The 18436-nt window shown below is 48.0% G+C and overlaps 1 protein-coding gene across 11 annotated transcripts in view; it reads right to left on the minus strand.

Annotated features, from left to right (window-relative positions):
* The window catches only part of STX3 (syntaxin 3), a 150387-nt gene that overhangs the window by 112948 nt on the left and 19003 nt on the right, over positions 1–18436 (minus strand). For 6 of the 11 annotated variants that reach the window (XM_089914767.1, XM_089914768.1, XM_022591890.3 and 3 more), the window contains exons 3-9: positions 9598–9697; positions 8937–9011; positions 7738–7805; positions 4496–4604; positions 3337–3410; positions 3073–3207; positions 1187–1297 (exon numbers count right to left, since the gene is read on the minus strand). In XM_089914767.1, the coding sequence (XP_089770893.1) occupies positions 1187–1297; positions 3073–3207; positions 3337–3410; positions 4496–4604; positions 7738–7805; positions 8937–9011; positions 9598–9697 (672 nt within the window). Of the gene's footprint in view, positions 1–1186; positions 2622–3072; positions 3208–3336; positions 3411–4495; positions 4605–7737; positions 7806–8936; positions 9012–9597; positions 9698–18436 lie in introns of those variants that run through there. The other 5 variants (XM_022591892.3, XM_089914770.1, XR_016393782.1 and 2 more) reach the window with 4 other exon arrangements.

Below are 18436 nucleotides of genomic sequence, written 5' to 3' on the forward strand. Positions count from 1 at the left end.
CCAAGATATAAGTGACTCATTTGTTCCTTTTCAAGAAGGAGTATAAAGACATTTTTGACATAGTCCTAATTACAAACGTCTGTCCATCTCTCCCCCAAAGTACATTCCCACCTGTCAAACCCAGTACAGTGACTGGGGATCAGAAAGTATGGTTACGGTCCTGTTGCAAACCAGCCTGGATTCATCATGTAAAATAACCTCCCAGCTCCCTAGATACCCGCCCAAGCAATAGGTAAAGTTGGAAGAAAAAGAAAGACTTGAAGAACAAAAATATCAGAGCCCAAGAGAAACAGAAAAGAGCAGGCTACAAAGCAAAAACCACCAGAGCTAGCCACCACAGTCACTAGGCAGAGAAGCTTAGAACAGGGGCACCAGAACTAGAGGTGGGGGGCGGGCAGTGGAGACAGGATGGAAAGAGCTTGATTGAAAGCCGAATTTGAATCCTGGTTCCTATGCTTCCTAGGTGGCCTGAAGCCAATTACTTAACCTCTGATTCTCAACTGTTTCATCTATAAAGGAGAAATAACAGGTGCTCCCAAGATACAAGATAATGTTCACATAGCCATCAGCACACCACTGGGTTCATGATAGAGAAAAGGAGACCAAGTGGGACAGGGCTTGGGCTACCGGAGTGGAGGGCAATGAAGGGAGGTTTCTGAGGAGCACGAGTCAAGTGTAACGGCTGAAGGGATCCCGAGCTCTGTCCAGGGCATTGGCAGGAACACCTGGGCAGTGATGCCGAGCTGCCTGCAAATGGGGGTTCTCGGGTAGAGAGCACGTGAGCCAGATCCATGCGAGGCACCCCTGGGAAGGAAGGGCAGCTATTCTCTAGGGGAAGCTGAGGTAGGCTTTTGGATGAGGCCAAGACAGAGGGAAGGCATGGGCTCAAGGACACGGGTGGGGGCGACCAGAGGGAGGAGAAGCTGGTCGGTCCAGCTGGGACTAAGGGCTCACCCTCCGAGCTTCACTCTGATACTTGACAGCCTTTTTGGTATCTGCCACGGCCCGCTCCACGAAGCCCACTGACTGGTCCATGTTGTTCTCAATACGATCAATCATGGCTCCCTTTCCGCGGACGCAAGAGGTGGGTCCAGCAGAAAGAGGGATGGGGAGAGGGAAGAGAGAAAGAACGAGAGACGGCGCGCACGGTGGACTCTCTTCTCCGAAGGCAGCAGGAGAGGCTCACCTTCCGGGCCTGACCCTGGTACTTCACGGCTCTTTTTGTTTCCTCCCGAGCCTTCTCCACGTGGTCCACCGTGTGCATGACATTCAACTCTATGTTATCTAACATCTCACCCTGCAAAGGACAGACGCTAGTCACACCCAGGAAAGCCACCCCAGGACAGTCCTAGCTCACATGAGCAAGGGGTTCTCTTTCTTTTCAGCACCAAGGAGAGCATCTGGAAACTTTAACATGCAGCCTTCTGTGGGGCAAACTTGTACAACTTCCCCGTGATCACCTATGGTTCCCCAGGCCTTGGTGGCTGTCACTCATTCCAGAAACATTCACTCAGTTACTTCTCTGTGACAAGCACTGCACTGGGCACCTGGAGCACACTGTCTAGATGCCTGGGATATTCTGAAGGATCCCGCCACTTTTTTTTTTTTTTTTTTAAGTATGTGAAGAGAGAAGCCAAGATATTGGGTTGGCCAAAGAGTTCGTTTGGGTTTTTCTATAACATCTCACGGAAAAACCCAAACCAACTTTTTGGCCAACCCAATACATCTATCTCATGTTCTTAGGGCATCGCCAGGATGCTGGCTTCTTCCTGGTCATTCAGACCTAAACCAAGTTCATTCGGCCTGAACTGAGTTCATTCACTACTATAGAATAGTGCCCAGCACACATCAGGGGCTCAATAAATAGCTGAGGTGGGAACAGTTGCTTTCTCTAAGGTACTCCCAGGTCCCGTAAGTGACAGACATTGGTTTTACCTGAGTTATCTGGTTAAGAGACAGCAGTCTCTTAATAAGATTCCCAACCTTTGCCTGGCTATTACTTCCTGACCAGAAGTTTGGTCTCTCCAGTTGAGTTCTGTGCATCTTAGGATGGGAATCCCCTTCACCCACCTAGACCTTCCTCAACCCAACCCATGGCGTTATGGCAGTCTCTACACAGAGAACAGAACTTACCATCACTTGAATCTCAAACCAGTTCCTCGGCAAGGCAGTGTGGGGAGAAAACAGAAGGGTAGGGATGGAGGGGCAGGAGAAATGGTCTCAAAGGCCGCAAGGGGGTGGAAGAAAGGCCCCCGAGCCCAGAGCAGGGAACTGATGTCAAAACCAGCCGAGTGGTGCTCGGGCTTCAGTTAGGTTTCCTTCTACAAAGGAAGCAGTTTTCAATCCTCTCCAGGTGGCAGAGCCACTGGGAGTTCATGGTAATAGTGGCACCAAACCATGACACAGTGGCGAATTTAACTGCATCGTAAGAACCGGGAGACGTGTGACTATGTAACACTGACACCATATGCTGGGGACAGAGCCATCCACCCCTGAGCAAGCTTACCCGGGACAAAACAGACTCTCAAGCTAAGCACTGTGAGAGTTCCCAGTTTTTCTGTAAATACTACTTCGCTGTCCCTTCAATCCTTCTGTTGTCTGCTCCTGTTCCTTAGCAAAAACTGTCAACATTTTTGGAAAAACACACATACAGAAGATAAAACAAAAATGGAAAAATACAAAAACCTCTGTGAAACCTAACTTTTCACCATAAACTGGGGAAAAGGCCCCATGTTTTCAGTGTCACCAGTGAAACAGTTCCTATCAGGAGATTGTTTTAAGGCATCACCATTAAGAGCCCATATCTCTAATTTAAAAAAGACAACAGTCCTGAGGCTGGAGGGAACCAGGTACTTGACAGAGCACATCAAACCCCATGTTAATTAGAAATGACCTCCAGGCCGAAGTAACAGGCATGAATGATGAGGCTGCGATTGTCCAAAATGTCAGCATCTACTACGCAATTTCCCAATGATTCTCCCACCCCACCCGTCTTTCCAGGAGTCCTGTCTCGCCCTTCTCGGGAAGCCCCGGGCTTCCTCTCCTCCCTGCCCACGCGGCACCCACTGTTACCTGGTTCTCCACCAGCATGGCGATGTCCACGAACATGTCGTGAAGCTCCTTGATGCTGCTCTCCAGCCTCACGATGTCCTTGTGCCGTCCCTCGATCTCACTGAGGGCTTGCTTGGAAATCTGAGAGTCGATGATCTAGGCCAGGCCGCACAGAGACCGACCATCTGCCATCATGCCCGCCGCAGCCTCACCACACCCCTGCGGGGCTCCCGCCACCCCGCCCTCCCAGCCTCCGCAGCCCAGCCCGCCCCCACCATCACTCACCCCCGAGGTGAAGATGGCAGGGTTCCCACTCTCCAGCATCTCCTCCAGCTCCCCATCTGTTGTCTTCCTGCCGGCTTTACAACAAAAGGAGGAGAGCATCAAACATAAGATCAACGCTCACCATTTCAAAAGTTCCCTGAAAGGGCTTCCCTGGTGGCGCAGTGGTTGAGAGTCCACCTGCCGATGCAGAGGACATGGGTTCGTGCCCCGGTCCGGGAAGATCCCACATGCCGCGGAGCGGCTGGGCCCGTGAGCCATGGCCGCTGAGCCTGCACGTCCGGAGCCTGTGCTCCACGACAGGAGAGGCCACTACGGTGAGAGGCCCGCGTACCGCAAAAAAAAAAAAAAAAAAGTTCCCTGAAAATGGGAATACAGTAAGTTCACTCTAAAGACCATGGCCTTACAAGCCTCCTGACTCTCCTTTCTCTGGATTTCTCCCCTAATCCAATCCGTCCTCAACATTATCAACAGTTACCTTCCTGAGGCCCATGTCTGATGACATTCCTTTCCAGCTCAGAATGTCTCCTGGCCCCCTTCACTCCACCATGGAGTCCAAGGTCCTCAGGACAAGGGGCCAGTTCCTGGGTGAGACCTCCCTCCATCCGCCTTAACCTCACCCTGCTCCACCCAAATGCGCCCTGTTCCCAGGCCCTGGACGGCCTCTCCCTCCTGAACACGCGTGCTTTGTTCTGCCTGCGCCCTTGTTCATTCAGTTCCTGCGCTCAAAGCACTTTCCGCCCTGTGGGGCCCTGCAGTCCGGTTTCTGATTCCTAAAGGGCGTGGCTGTAGTAACTTCTTTATTCCTCATGGCAACTAGCACCATTCTCTGCTGTCAAACAGGCAGCAAAAGATGTCATGAGCCCCAAGGAGTGCAGCTGTGTAGCAAGTGCTTCCCTCCATGGACGCAGAAACGCTGGCTCCCACGGCAGTCAAACGACTCGGGCCTGGTAACTCCGAGCCATCTTTCAGCCTAAGACGCAACATCCAGGATGCACCAGTGCTGTGAGGCCTGTCCCCAGCTTGGGCACAAAAGAGAAGGCAGAAGCCACCAGCGGGGCTGCTGCTCCCTCTCCCCTGGGAGAGGGGAGGACACGACTGGGAACGGACAAGCACGTGGCAGGAAGGGTGAAGGGGCACAGGCCAAACTTCAGACACGCACTGATCTCGAGCTGCCGCTGGATTCGCCCTTTGCTGCGTTCACGGAAGTCCACCTGGGCCTCGTTGTATTTGGTCATCACCTCCACAAACTTCCGGGAGAGGACGGAGTGCTGTGGGAGCAAGGTCAAATGCTGTGAGCCCCCAGGACGCGAGGGAGGGGAAGGTCCACAACTCTTATAGAACCCCAGCCCCTACACAGCCAGCCCCAGCAGCACTGGTCCTGGAACCAGAAGACCAGGGACAACTCGTGGTGGGAATGTAAACAGGTACAGTCACTGGAAAACAGTATGGAGGTTTCTCAAAAAACTATAAACAGAACTAACATATGACCCAACAATTCCACTCCTGGGTGTATATGAAAAAAACCCAAAAATTAATTTGCAAAGATACATGCACCCCAATGTTCACAGCAGCATTATTTACAATTGCCAAGCAACCTAAGTGTCCATCAACAGATGAATGGATAAAGAAAATGTGGTATAGATATCTACAATGGAATACTACTCAAACATAAAAAAAAAAGAATGAAATTTTGCCATTTGCAGCAACATGGATGGACTTGGGAGGCATAAGTGAAATAAGACAAAGACAAATACTGTATGATATCACTTATATGTGGAATCTAAAAAATACAGCAAACTAGTGAATATAACAGAAAAGCAACATGTTCACAGATAACGAGAAGGAGCTAGTGGTTACCAGTGGGGCGGGGAGGGCAATATAGGGGTGAGGGAGTGAAAGGTACAAACTACTGGGTGTAAGACAGGCTCAAGGATGTACTGTACAACACAGGGAATACAGCCAACATTTGGGCATCCCTGTAAATGAAAAGTAACCTTTCAAAATTGTATAAAAATGAAAACAGAACAAAACAAAAAACAAAGACCAGGTACAAGACTCAGTTTTTTGGTTTCCTAACTTTACACCATTGGAAAAGTCGGATGACCTTTCCAAAGCATGTTTTCAGTATCTATTAACCTGTCTTGCTGAACTCCTATAGTAATTGTGAGGCCAAAGGAGATACCCTGTGAATCTCAGAGGCCCTGTTTTCTAAAGCTGCCAGACTCCCTCCTACATCCAAAGATCCTTGGGTTGTTACTCAAACTGACCTCCCCAACTTTTCTTGCTTGTAACTCAGTGCCTTCAAGTCAATGGCCCTGGTGCCTAAACTCAAATCTTTATCATTTTTTCTTACTCACCTCTCAGCATCAAGCCCTACTGGTTTTTCCTTTGCAAAATCACCAATATCTATGCTTTTTTCAAACCAACTACCACCAGGCAAATTCAGACCAAAATCATTGCAAAACCCAACTAAAGACCCACCTGCCTCTTGCCTCTTTCCCACTCTGATCCAGTTTTCAACTGGTTCCCATATTATCCTCCGTACAAACTGCAACCCAAAGTCAATGCATACAGGCTACTCAGTCAGCTCCAAACTCCCTGGACTGCAGCCAAAGGCCTTTGGAATACGGTGCTATGTTCTCTACCAAAAACTCAGCGTCCACTATCGCATGACAAACGTTTTTCTCTAGGCAGGCTGCTCTCTTCACGTCTGCCCCTCACACCCACCCCCACCCCCGCTGCTACCAACCCACCCCGGCACCCACACACACCACTCCTGCCCCCCATGCCTCTAAGGAGAACCTCTCCCCGAGCCTGTCCATGTTGGCATCTTGCCCACCAAGGCCCAGCCTCCTCTGGCCACCCCACTTTTTCCCGAGATCGTCTGATGCCGGGAGCACGTGCATTTGATCCGGTCTTCATACACGTTCTCCTGTGGGTCTTATGTCATAGTTTCCTTGTGCTACTTGGAACACCGTGCCAGTTTAAGAACAAGGATCATATCTTTGATGACCACCAAACACCCTGACTCCAAACTGGACAACTAATGACCAACAGTCTTCAGAGAGAAAACTTCAGTTTCCTCACCTGTAAACCAAAGAGGCTCACTAAACCCTCAGCAGTGCTCTGGGAGCCTCAGGCACCTCCTTAGAGGACAGTGTGAGAGGGGCCACCAGCTGGACCCCCACTTCAACCTGAGCAGCTCCCCTCCATCAGTTCCTCAAATTGAGTTCCAAACAGTGGTTGTTGGTTGTTTTTTGTTTTAAAGGCTCCACAGCTAGAAAAGGGAACCCTCCTACACTGTTGGTGGGAATGTAAATTGGTGCAGCCACTATGGAGAATAGTATGAAGGTTCCTTAAAAAACTAAAAATAGGGTTACCATACGATCCAGCAATCCCACTCCCCAGCATATAGCTGGAAAAGACAAAAACTCTAATTCGAAAAGATACATGCACCCCAACATTCATAGCAGCACTATTTACAATAGCCCAAGACATGGAAGCAACCTAAATGTCCATCAACAGAAGAATGGATAAAGAAGATGTGGTACATATATACAATGGAATATTACTCAGCCATAAAAAAGAATGAAATAATGCCTTTTGCAGCAACATGGATGCACCTGGAGATTATCATACTAAGTGAAGTAAGTCAGACAGAGAAAGACAAACGTATCACTTATATGTGGAATCTAAAACATAATACAAATGAATTTATTTACAAAACAGAAGCACAGACATGACTCACAGACGTAGAAAACAAACTTATGCTTACCAAAGGGGGAAGGGGGGAGAATAAATGAGGAATATGGGATTAACAGATATACACTACTATATATAAAATAGATAAACAACAAGGATTTACTGTATCACCCAGGGAACTATGTTCGATATCTTATAATAACCTATAATGCAAAAGAATCTGAAAAAGAAGCATATATATGCAAAACCGAATCACTTTGCTGTACACCTAAAACCAACACAGTATTATAAATCAACTATACTTCAATAAAGATTTTAAAAAGGGACTTCTCTGGTGGCACAGTGGTTAAGAATCCGCCTACCAATGCAGGGGACATGGGTTCAAGCCCTGGTCCAGGAAGATCCCGCATGCCGTGGAGCCACTAAGCCCGTGAGCCACAACTACTGGAGCCTGCACACCTAGAGCCCGTGCTCCACAACAAGAGAAGCCACTGCAATGAGAAGCCCGTGCACCGCAACGAAGAGTAGCCCCCGCTCGCCACAACTAGAGAAAGCCCGCACACAGCAACAAAGACCCAATGCAGCCAAAAATAAATATATTTTAAAAAAATTTTTTTTTAAATTAAAAAGACTCCACAGCTAAGAAAAAAAAAATTAAAAGATTGGACTAGATGGCTGTTAGGCCAGGGAAAATCTCACCTGGGATTTCCGAATCCGAAGGTCTGCTGACGACCGGACCTCGTCTTCTTCAATATGCCTCTCCATGCCTGCGTGGGAGAGGAGGTTATTCTAGCAACGCATCTGCTGCTCTCCTCCAAGAAACACACTGCGCAGTGCGGCCTCCTCTCTCTTTCTCACACACCCGGCCCAGGAGACGTAACAGCAGGTAGGTCCAGTCTCAAAAGGTCAGCTCACACCTGAGCCACGGGACACGTGTTCCACGACCTTTACTACTGCCAGGTCTTCTTCCTTGGATACCTCTCGGCACAGTGGTTAACAGCATGAGTCTCTGTCACTAAGAGACTCGGACTCAAATCCTTGCCACTTAGTAGCCATGTAACTTTGGAAAAGCCACTTAACCTCTGTTAGTGTTCCTGTGCTCTCGTCTGTAAAATGGAATAAACAGCAGTGCTCCCCTAGCAGCACCGACGTGAAAATTAAATGAGAATGCACACAGAGGCCTTGGCACACGATCACGGCTATGACTGGAAGCTGCCACTAACGACTTCCACCTCCACCCGCATGAAAACAGGCAGTACAGTCTGTCTGGGGGGAAGAAATGATAAATTAGGCTGAGCGATGCTGCTTGCACTCCCAGACCAACAGCATGCACTTGTCAGCAAGTACAGTGCGGCAAGAATGCAGGTGATAGCCGTGGAACTAAGGAACCTTCTGCGCCCCCAGAGGAACTGAATCTACGACAGTGGCTTCACTGAACAATGCCCTAAATTGAGGGGCGGGCACGGGGGTGAAGGGAGGGTGATACGTGGCCCCCAAGAAATGTCTCCAGACTCTATAATCCATCTGGCATCCATACATCACTAACATCATTGTTCAAATGTACGTAGGTGCTGGGGAAGGAAATGGGACCAGGAAGAGAAAAGTCGAGGGACTAAAACTAAGGGACCAAGTCGCCCAAATACCCAGTAGCTGAAAGCACACTTTCATTCCCATCTCCGAACTTCAATTCTGGACTCTCTCAACCACAGTCATGACTCGAGAGCAGGTAAACTGTCTGGGACTCTAATAGGTCATTCCAGGCACAGTGCCCAGACCACAAGCAAAGACGGCAAGGGTGCTGTCCCTCCCGCCAGGAAGAGTTCCGGTCCAGGAGAGCTGGACCCCGGACGTGAGACGGATGGTGGGAGTGCCGCCGGCTCCCTTTGCTCCTTTCTTACTCTTCAGTTTGTTCCGGACGTTGTTGGCCCTTTTCTTGATCTCAGTCGTGAGCTGCTCCAGGTCATCCTTGGTTTCTGGATAAACAAATGCAGGCAGAGTCAGCTAGAAGAGACTGAGAGCTTAGTCAGCTACAACAATCAACAGAGGAGGTGGGGAGCTTTCTCAGGTGCCCACTGCCCAGAGCAGTATGTATCTTGGTGGGCTCTCAAGACATCTGTCATTAGAATCACAGAAAGCTTATTTTTAAAAGGCATTTTTTTCCTGGCATCCTACTCCAGAACTACAGAATAAAAACACCTCGTGGAAAAATAGGGGGGTACTGGGGAAGCATTTCAGGCAGAGGAAATAGCACAGGGGCAGTGGTGGGTGGGACAGAGATGAGGTATGTCAGCAGCTGTAAGAGCCGTTGCCAGTCACGAGAGGGACTAGCTGGGAAGGAGAGGAGAGTTTGGCTAAATGGGTTGGACCATGAAGAGAAGAGGTAACAGCAGCAGAGCAGTGACCAGGAGAGGGTAGAGGAGGACGGGAGATGACACGGCACGTATGTTAGTGTAAGGTAATACACCCCCTCCCCTGCTGCTCACAGAGGGAGGAAACCAAGGCCCAGCCCCAGTGGCCAAGGGTCACTGTTGGGTGATTCAGCCCTGAGTCAACACTCACTTGGCTCTGGAATGGGTGCAGACAGAATGATACTGTAGAGCTTCTTAGCTTCCTCCACGTGCTCTGAGATCTTGTCAATGTTGAGTCGAGTTTCCTCGATCTATCATTAGAAAGATGATAGCCTTTGTCATCAAGAGGAAGAATATAGCCATGACTTAGATGAAAACAGAGCTCCCTGCCCACCTTCTGGGTTTGTGGAAGAAGATGGCGACAGGAAATGTCTTCTGAGGACCAGTGAGCCCAGTGAGTACCCTTTCCATAGCCAGAGAAACGAACGTAAACAGAGCAGCCATTGAAGACCCGTCCTCATTGCTCCCTGAGAGGAGTACGTTTACTCACCTTGGATGGGAAGATCCCGGCCAGAGTCAAGAAGGGCCAGGACAACTCATGAGGAATAATCAGAGTGAAGGGTCAAGAAACCTTACCAGGCAGACCCCCGCTCCTCCAAAAGTGGAACAGCAGAAAGTGAGGACAGGAGAGAGGGAAAAAGGAAAGAAAAAGAGGGAAACGGAGAGAACAAACCTGGAGAGTGAGAAACACAGAGGGAAGAATGAGAGGAAGAGAAAGACAGAAACAGAGATGAGGAAGAGAGAAAGAGAGAGAGACACGAAGCAATGACCATCTCAGGAGATGCTGAGCTTCTCTTGGACATGTGTTCTGGGGAAACGCCTCTTACTAGCTGATCGCCTTAGACGATCAAGACCCAGGAGCTCAAGCCGTGGACCATTTCTGCCCATTTCTGAGGTTCCTAACTGTACAAGGTGTGTATCAGAAAGTACTTCTAGCCGCGCCTCATTCCCAGATGGAACACCGTCCCAGGACGCTGCTGCCTGAGCATTTAAGTTCAGCCTCGGCTCCCTCTTCAAAGGCACCGGCTGTCCCGGCACCACGGCCTCTGCTGCGGTGCCAGTGCATATGCAGGGAGCAGCACATGCCAAAGAGACCTCAAAACCCACCACATCTACCTGCCTCGCTTCCACAATGAGGGGCACATCAACACGGCCACAGTCAACGAACAGAAATCTTGTAAAATGCCAAAGAGTAGGATCTTAACACCTGAGATACAACGAAAATACAACTCAATATGCAGCTTCCAGCAGCCCTTCCTTCTGGTGAATAATTCACTTAAAGAAAAGAAAAAAAAAAAAAACCCTGATCACAGCTCTCCAAATTACAAAGAAATAAAACTTGAGTTCTCTACCCCTCAAATTAGTAATTTTGACAGTGGAGCGGGGATTTGACCCTCTACAAATATGGGTTGGCCAAAATGTTCCTTTGGGTTTTTCCCATAAGACGTTACAGAAAACTCGAACGAACTTTTGGGCCAACCCAATATATTGGCTTTGATGCACCATAGTTTGAGAATGGAATTACTTGCTTAAAGATACAGAATAAACAAAACAAAACAAACAAACAGAAAAACCAAAAAGAAAGATACAGAATACATTTTCAGTCTAATAATATCATCAGAGTGTAAATACAAATACAAGTAGCTACCCAAACATTTGTGAAGCATTTTCACAGCTGGCAAAACAATCCATAGCACTGCATTCAGACCATTATTGAAATGAGGAAACTAAGTTTAAAGAGGTCATAGGTCACAGGGTTGGTGGTAGGGACAGCACTCAAATAGTGCTCTCCAGAGTCCGACTGGGGTGCTTTTTCCATTAGAGCTAAGACAATGTTTCCGGCTTCTTCGTACTGCTTCATTTTCAGCAGCATCCCAAGCCTACCCAGTTCTTAAAAAGGCCTGTGTTGTCACCTGTGAGCGCTGGTGGCTCTAGGCGTGTAACCACCTCAGACTCAGGGTCTCGGGGGATCCAGAAATTGCCACCTTACCCTTCCCTCTCTCTTCATCTCTCCCAGAGCACTGACTCCTCTTCCAACTCCTAAAGTGTCAGCACATCACACCACGTTTCCATGGCCATCACGTGACTGTCATGCCAGAGCTATTACATTGTATAAAACAGGACTGAGGGGCTTCCCTGGTGGCGCAGTGGTTGAGAGTCCGCCTGCCGATCCAGGGGACACGGGTTCGTGCCCCGGTCCGGGAGGATCCCACATGCCGCGGAGCGGCTGGGCCCGTGAGCCATGGCCTCTGAGCCTGTGCGTCCGGAGCCTGTGCTCCACAACGGGAGAGGCCACAACAGTGAGAGGCCCGCGTACCGCAAAAAAAAAAAAAAAAAAAAACAGGACTGAGAAAAAAGACTTTCTAGAATAACATGTCCTCGCCATTTTAAAATGAATTTTAACAACGGAACGAATCACCCTCTTTTAAGAAGCCAGAGGCCTAAGGTTTTGCATGTTCAACAGACTGAATGTCTTAGAAAATAGCTCCTGGAATATTATTTCATCAAGTGAAGAGCATCCCGCCCCAAAGCTGGGTCAGTGGTAGGGAGACGAGGTAGGAAGTTTTTAGGATGAGGCTGTTGGACCCCAAGCTTAGGGTCACTCCAGGCACTTGGAGACCAGATGGTAAATGGGCCTCCGGGCTCCATCCTCAACCTGCCCGCAGAACTTTCCAGACCTGGGGCCTCCACCCCCGCCTCCAGTCATCCTCCACCCACGGCAGCTGCTCTCTTCCCTCTGTCCTCAACCACCTCACCATCTGGAGGTATTTCAGGGCCTCTGATTTAGTAATCCAGTAACTTAGTTCACCAAACAACCTCAGAATCCCTTCAGGACTTCAGGATGGGCAACTGACCGATCACAGAGGTTTTTTTTTTTTTTTAAACTATGTGTCTCTGTTTTTTCTTGGAAGTGTTCGTTTTTCTCGAAGGTGACTTTCAGAGTATTTCATGGTAGCAGGTAGACATGCAATTAATTTCCTTTTGTGCATTTGCCAGACAACCAAAGATCAGGGCGGGGGGGGGACAGGGCTGGCAGGAAATCTGCCAGGGCCGCATCTAAAAGTTCAAGTGCTATTTGTCTGTGTGTTTGTTTGGGGTTGTTTTAAATAGACTGACATTACCCTACACAATAATATATTTAAGAACTAAACCCGATTTAACAAACACCTGTCCCAGAAACAAGGCCCTTCACTGGATGTCTGTGAAGTCACTGTCACTCCTTTTTATGCACGAGAGCACTGAGGCTCAAAGAGACTGAGGAAGTCTATCAAGGCCATAACTGCAGAAAGAGGCAAGACCGAGGTTTGAACCAAGGCAACTGTTAAATCCAAACCCTGTCTCCTGAACCAGGTGAAGGTGCAAGAATCACCTACGGGAAGCTCTCTATCTTCTCTCCCAGGTCCGTGTGTAGTCAGCCTGTATCAGGTGAATGTGTGTGATCCACTCACCAGTTCTGTGAGACTGGCTCAATTACCTTTGACTCACATCATGTGCCTTACTTCTTTGTTCTCCAACCAAGGCTCCCTGTAGAGAGCTTTTTACACAAGGAGAGCTCAAGCAACTCAGTCAAGCTGCTGACTGAGGGAACCAATCTGCAAGTTTTTGTTTTTTTTATCGCCATGCTAAATTTGCAGCTAATACATCCCCAATGCCCACTTATTTTTTGTTACTTTTTAAAATGTATTTTTCAACGATTTGTCAGTAATGGGGCCATCTAGATAGCACAGTTTAAGAAAATAAGTTAGAATCATACCAGGTTCACATTCTGGCTCCGCCCCTTAGCAGTTTTTTGACCTTGAACAAGCCACTTACCCTCTCTGAGCCCCAGTTCTCTCATCCGTGAAACGAGGACTATCATATTTCCCACTTCCTAGAGTTTGTGTGGGCATTAAATGAGATAAGATATGTCAAAGGCTTAACACAAAGTACACGCTCAATAAACGTCACATGGTGATAAAGACAAAAATAGTCAGTAACTATTGCACATCTACTGTGTGCAGGTACTACGCTGAGCCTTTACGAGCAATGTCTCATTTAATCCTCACAGCAGTGCTAATGTTAACAACATGTCCTGTGATGTCAGTAGCCACCCAAGGAAATCCAGTAAGGACAGCAAGTCGACCACTCTTCACACTGGGTGTCTGCCTCATGGAACCAACTATAATTACCACAGTATATAGGCTGCCCTCTGTATCCTCAAGTTCTGCATCCATGGATTCAACCAACCCCGGATCGAAAATACTCAGGGAAAAAAAAAAAAAAAAATCCAGAAAGTTCGAAAAAGCAAAACTCAAATTTACCACACCAGCAACTATTTACATAGCACTTACATTGTATTAGGTATCATAAGTAACCTAGAGATGATTTAAGGTATGCAGGTGTGTGTAGATTATATGCAAATACTCTGCCATTTTATATGAGACTTGAGCGTCCACAGACTTGGTATCCACGGGGGTCCTGGAACCAATTCCCCCACCCCCGCAGACACCGAGGAAGGACCATACTAATCGCCATCATCTAACTAAAAGGAGGGAGTTATTTTCAAGGCATGGATGGCCTCTTCCCTCCGGACCTAATTAGCCAGTGGAATCTAATCCAATGTAATGTAATCTAAAAGCAGAGAAAGTACTGCTTTGGAGGCTGGCAGATGCCGTGGGGTAAGGTATAAGGCTTTGTCTCTTCTACCTAAAATGTCCCTGCCTCCCCTAAATTCCCAGGTGCCTGGTACCTCTTAAGTTAGGCATTAAATCTTACATATTTATTTACTGAAAACTTATTATATGTCACCTTTTGAAGGTGACAAAAGTAATGGGGTTGTAAGGGTCAAATAAATGACTCCCGCTTCGCACAATTCATATACCTTTACTTTTCTCCCCAAATAGCAAAATCCGAAACAGTCCTTGTATTAGAAGTTCTCAGTGAAGTCCTCCTTGACTTGTTTGCTTCTTTCTTTGGAAAACGAACACTGACGAGGGACAGAGAAAGGTCTCAGTCAGCCAAGCAACAGAAGGCAAGTCCCTCAAGGGGTTTTAGCAAGACTGAGCGTAGTATGTCAACTCTCCTTTTACGAATGAAAAGAAACATGATCTCAGAGCTATACTGACCAGTGAAAAGTAGTAGTCTTGGACAATCACCTCAAATCAATTAAGTGTATCTGGGCTTTGCATCACTCAGAGTAGGGTCAGGAAAATAAAAACCTATCTAGTTATTTTAGCTGAAGTAATTGGGTAGGTTGGGTAGTTTTCCTCCCTCATAAAAGGACTTGTGAGCTTTTCTAGCTGCCCACTGGAAAATACAGGGAATTCTTGACACAGAGATGCAAGAGCTGAGAAGCCAAACAGAGGATGGTGAGGCACTCTGGAAATGAGCAAGAGCTGGCTGGAGGGACGAAGAAGGAAGGCGGGGTCACCAGGGCCCCTCTGATGGGAGCCAGACGATGGCGGAGTCGACCGGCAGAACAGGACCACGGAGGAGGGTCTATGGAGGGAAAGTTGAGGCCGTGGAGGAGATATGTCTGGGAGGAAAACCGAAGCTTCATCCCCCGAACTTGACTCTTCTGCAGTGCCTCCCCTGGGTCAAACACACCAAAAGCCAGTTGGCAAGGGAACCCGGGCAATGAGTACCTTGCAATACAGAGCAGAGTACAGGGAGGGCAGGGAACGGACCGGAGGGTAAACAGGCAAATGACCGGCAAGGGCTTCCTGCCTGCCTATGGAAAGAGCCCAGAGACGCAGAACCTACCAGCTCACCTAGTCATCCAAAGATGCTACTTCAAGAACGAGTTGGAGAGTATTTAACCCGCTAGATTCAACTAAATGCCTAGATTTCCAAGTTACATCCACTTTGAGGATCTTCGTTTTAACAAAGATCACAAGACTGTTCACCTCTCATTTCCGCTAACCAGCCACTGCTCCACCCGTCTCGTTATCCCCATCACCATGCCAAGCACATGGTATCCCTCAGTAGAAGTTTGTTCAATGGATAAATGAATGTAAGTAACTCCAGGGGTAAGCCTGCTTCACACACCATTGCCGAATCGCCTCATGTACCTTCCTTAAGCCCATCCAAGAAAGAAAACTTTATAATAGCGTTTTCTGAAATCTATTCATTCATTTTGCTAACCGAAGTTACATGTCACAAAGGGTTCTATGAAAAAAATAAGTGTTGAGATAGGTAAGTTAACCAGGTTTCTTTATTATAGGACTTCTTAGAGTCTTTAATAAGTTCATGTGCATTTTCAATCTCCATGGGAGGAAAAGAGTATGAAGTGTTTCTCAAACATGTTTGATCACAGAAATCTTTCTGCACCTCATACTGCCAATCCAAATAGCCATCCCCACCTGCCCCTGCCCTTTCCTGTTAACAGAACTCTGATTTTGTTTGGGCAGCAATGTTGCCAGCCCCAGACGATGAATCATGATCGGTTCTATGGCAATCCTGACAAGTCTGCCCCTTTGCTAAGTTCTCACTTTCCTGGTCTCCATTCTAGAAAAGAGTGGCCATGACCATGTGATCCACTGCTGGCCAAAGAGCCCCAGGGGAAGTCAGTGTGGAGGATTTGGGTAGTTTTCCTCCCCGATCAAAGGATTTCTGAACCTTTCTAGCTGCCTGCTCTCTCACTGCCTGCGATGCTGGTGTAGGACGATGGCATATGGAGCTGTGACTCTGGCGGTTTTAAAACATGGCACAAATTCTTCAATCTCCTCATTGAGAGGTGGTATCTATGTACTGCTCTCTTGAATCTGGCGGGCTTGTGACTGCTTCGACAACAGAGTACGATACAAGCGATGGGCTGTATGACTTGCACAGCTACAATGCTTGTCTTGGAGCCCTAAGCCTCCTCCACCAAACCGATGACCCTGAGCTGGTCATGCTGAGGAGCCCGTGCCACGGAAAGAGGTCAAGTACAGGTGCTCCTTTGACTCACCCTACTTCAGGCACCAGATGCTTGAATTAAGAAGTCTCTGAGGGGCTTCCCTGGTGGCGCAGTGGTTGAGAGTCTGCCTGCCGATGCAGGGGACACGGGTTCGTGCCCTGGTCCAGGAAGATCCCACATGCCGTGGAACGGCTGGGCCCGTGAGCCATGGCCGCTGAGCCTGCGCGTCCGGAGCCTGTGCTCCAAAAAAAAAAAAAAAAAAAGGGTCCAGTGGCTAAGACTCCGTGCTCCCAGTGCAGGGGGCCCGGGTGCGATCCCTGGTCAGGGAACTAGATCCCACATGCCACAACCAAGAGTTGGCATGCTGCAACTAAGAGTCTGCAACCTGAAACTAAAAGATCCCACGTGCTGCAACTAAGACCCAGCACAGCCAAACAAATAAATAGATAAACAAATATTTAAAAAAAAAAAAAAAAAGGCTCTGAGATTCCAGACTCTGGTTATTCAAGGCCCCAGAAACTGTGCAGCAAAAATAACCCACCTCCGGGAGCTCCCTGGTGGTCTGGTGGTTAAGAGATTCGGCACTTTCGCTGCTGGGGCCCGTGTTCAATCTCTGGATGGGGAACTGAGAGATCCCACAAGTCGTGAGGGCACAGCCCCTGCCCCCCACCCCCTAAAAAAAACAAACCACCTTCACTGGGCCCTGTCTGAATCCCTAATCCACAGAATCCCTCAGGATTACAAAGTGGTTGCTTCACCCCACTAACTGGTAAGGTGATTTGTTACATAGCAGGCCGACTCCATCTCTCAATCTTTCCGTCTCAGGCAGGTTCTGTTTCCTCTAAAACTCTGAACTCTCTGCCAACTGAACAAAGAGACCAAGGAAAATACAGACAACTGCAAATTAGACAAAACATCGAAGGTTTATCATTTACTAGACCCTGGCTTTTTAACAGCCAAGGAGGCCTAAACATCCAAGGGTCAACTCTTTTCTATAATAACCGGGAGGCTGGAGAAACCACTTGAGTTTTACAGGGCAAAGCACATTCTGAAAACATCCTGATCTTGCGGCTTCATCTGTACCTTGCAAATGCCTCTCTGACCAAGCTGTGATTCACACCATCAGTCCTCAGCAAATAACCAGGGGTGACCTACCTGCTGAAAGCAGTCCAAAAGGTACCTTTTATCACAAGAGTGCATCCCCAGGAAATCTACACAGTTATCAATGTATCCTGCAGGATGTACTGGGTGTATTCCTTCGATACATATAGAGGGAAACCTTTTCATCTCCCCAAATCCCTATTATCTGGAATGCACTTTAACCCACCTTCAAGGATATTTCCAGACCACATTCTCTAAAGTAAACTGTGTGGTCTATTTATTCACAAATACACTGGGGAACCGAATGCTGATGAGAACCAAAACTTACTGAAGACATACTTACTGTAGGTCAGGCACCGTGCGGGTACATCCGTATACTTTCTCATTTTATTTTTATAACAACCAGCAGGTAATACCGCTAGGCCTGTTTTAGAGGAAACTGGGGTTTAGAGCAGTTAAACAACTTTTCCAAAGCTATACCACTGTAATGGGCAGAGCTGAAATGTAGACCGGGATCCGTGGGGTGCCAGAGCCTGCACAACCTCTTTCCATGATGGGCTCCCTCCTGCCTCTGCCCCACGCCAATACTGATCCTCCCTGTGCTCTATCTACATGAGTACAGAGGAAGGTAACATTTCCCTAAGCCCTCTCTAAGCACTTTCTGAGTGCTGGCTCCTTTCATCCCCAACAGATCTGTCTGGTGAATATTTTCCTCCCCATTTCACAGTTAAACCCACAGAGACTTAGAGAAAAGTTAAGGCGTGTGCCCAAGATCACACAGTTAGTGGCAGGTAGGGAACTATGTCCAAAAAATCAGGCTCTTCCCACCCCACCACGCGGTCCCCTTCTCCACCCTAAATATGATAGGGCTTTCTTATTTCCTAAATGATAGAAAAGCATTTGACTAAGAGAAAGCAATAAGAAAAGCAGCAGGCCTCGAGACCTTGTTAAGTCGCCCCAGATAACCACCATCCATCTGGCGCCGTTCTGTTCAGATGATGCTTTCCAGATG

Source organism: Delphinapterus leucas, chromosome 7 (genome assembly GCF_059928025.1).
Source record: "Delphinapterus leucas isolate spDelLeu-1000000601 "Yukka" chromosome 7, BTC_Dleu_Yukka2, whole genome shotgun sequence".
NCBI lineage: Eukaryota > Metazoa > Chordata > Mammalia > Artiodactyla > Monodontidae > Delphinapterus > Delphinapterus leucas.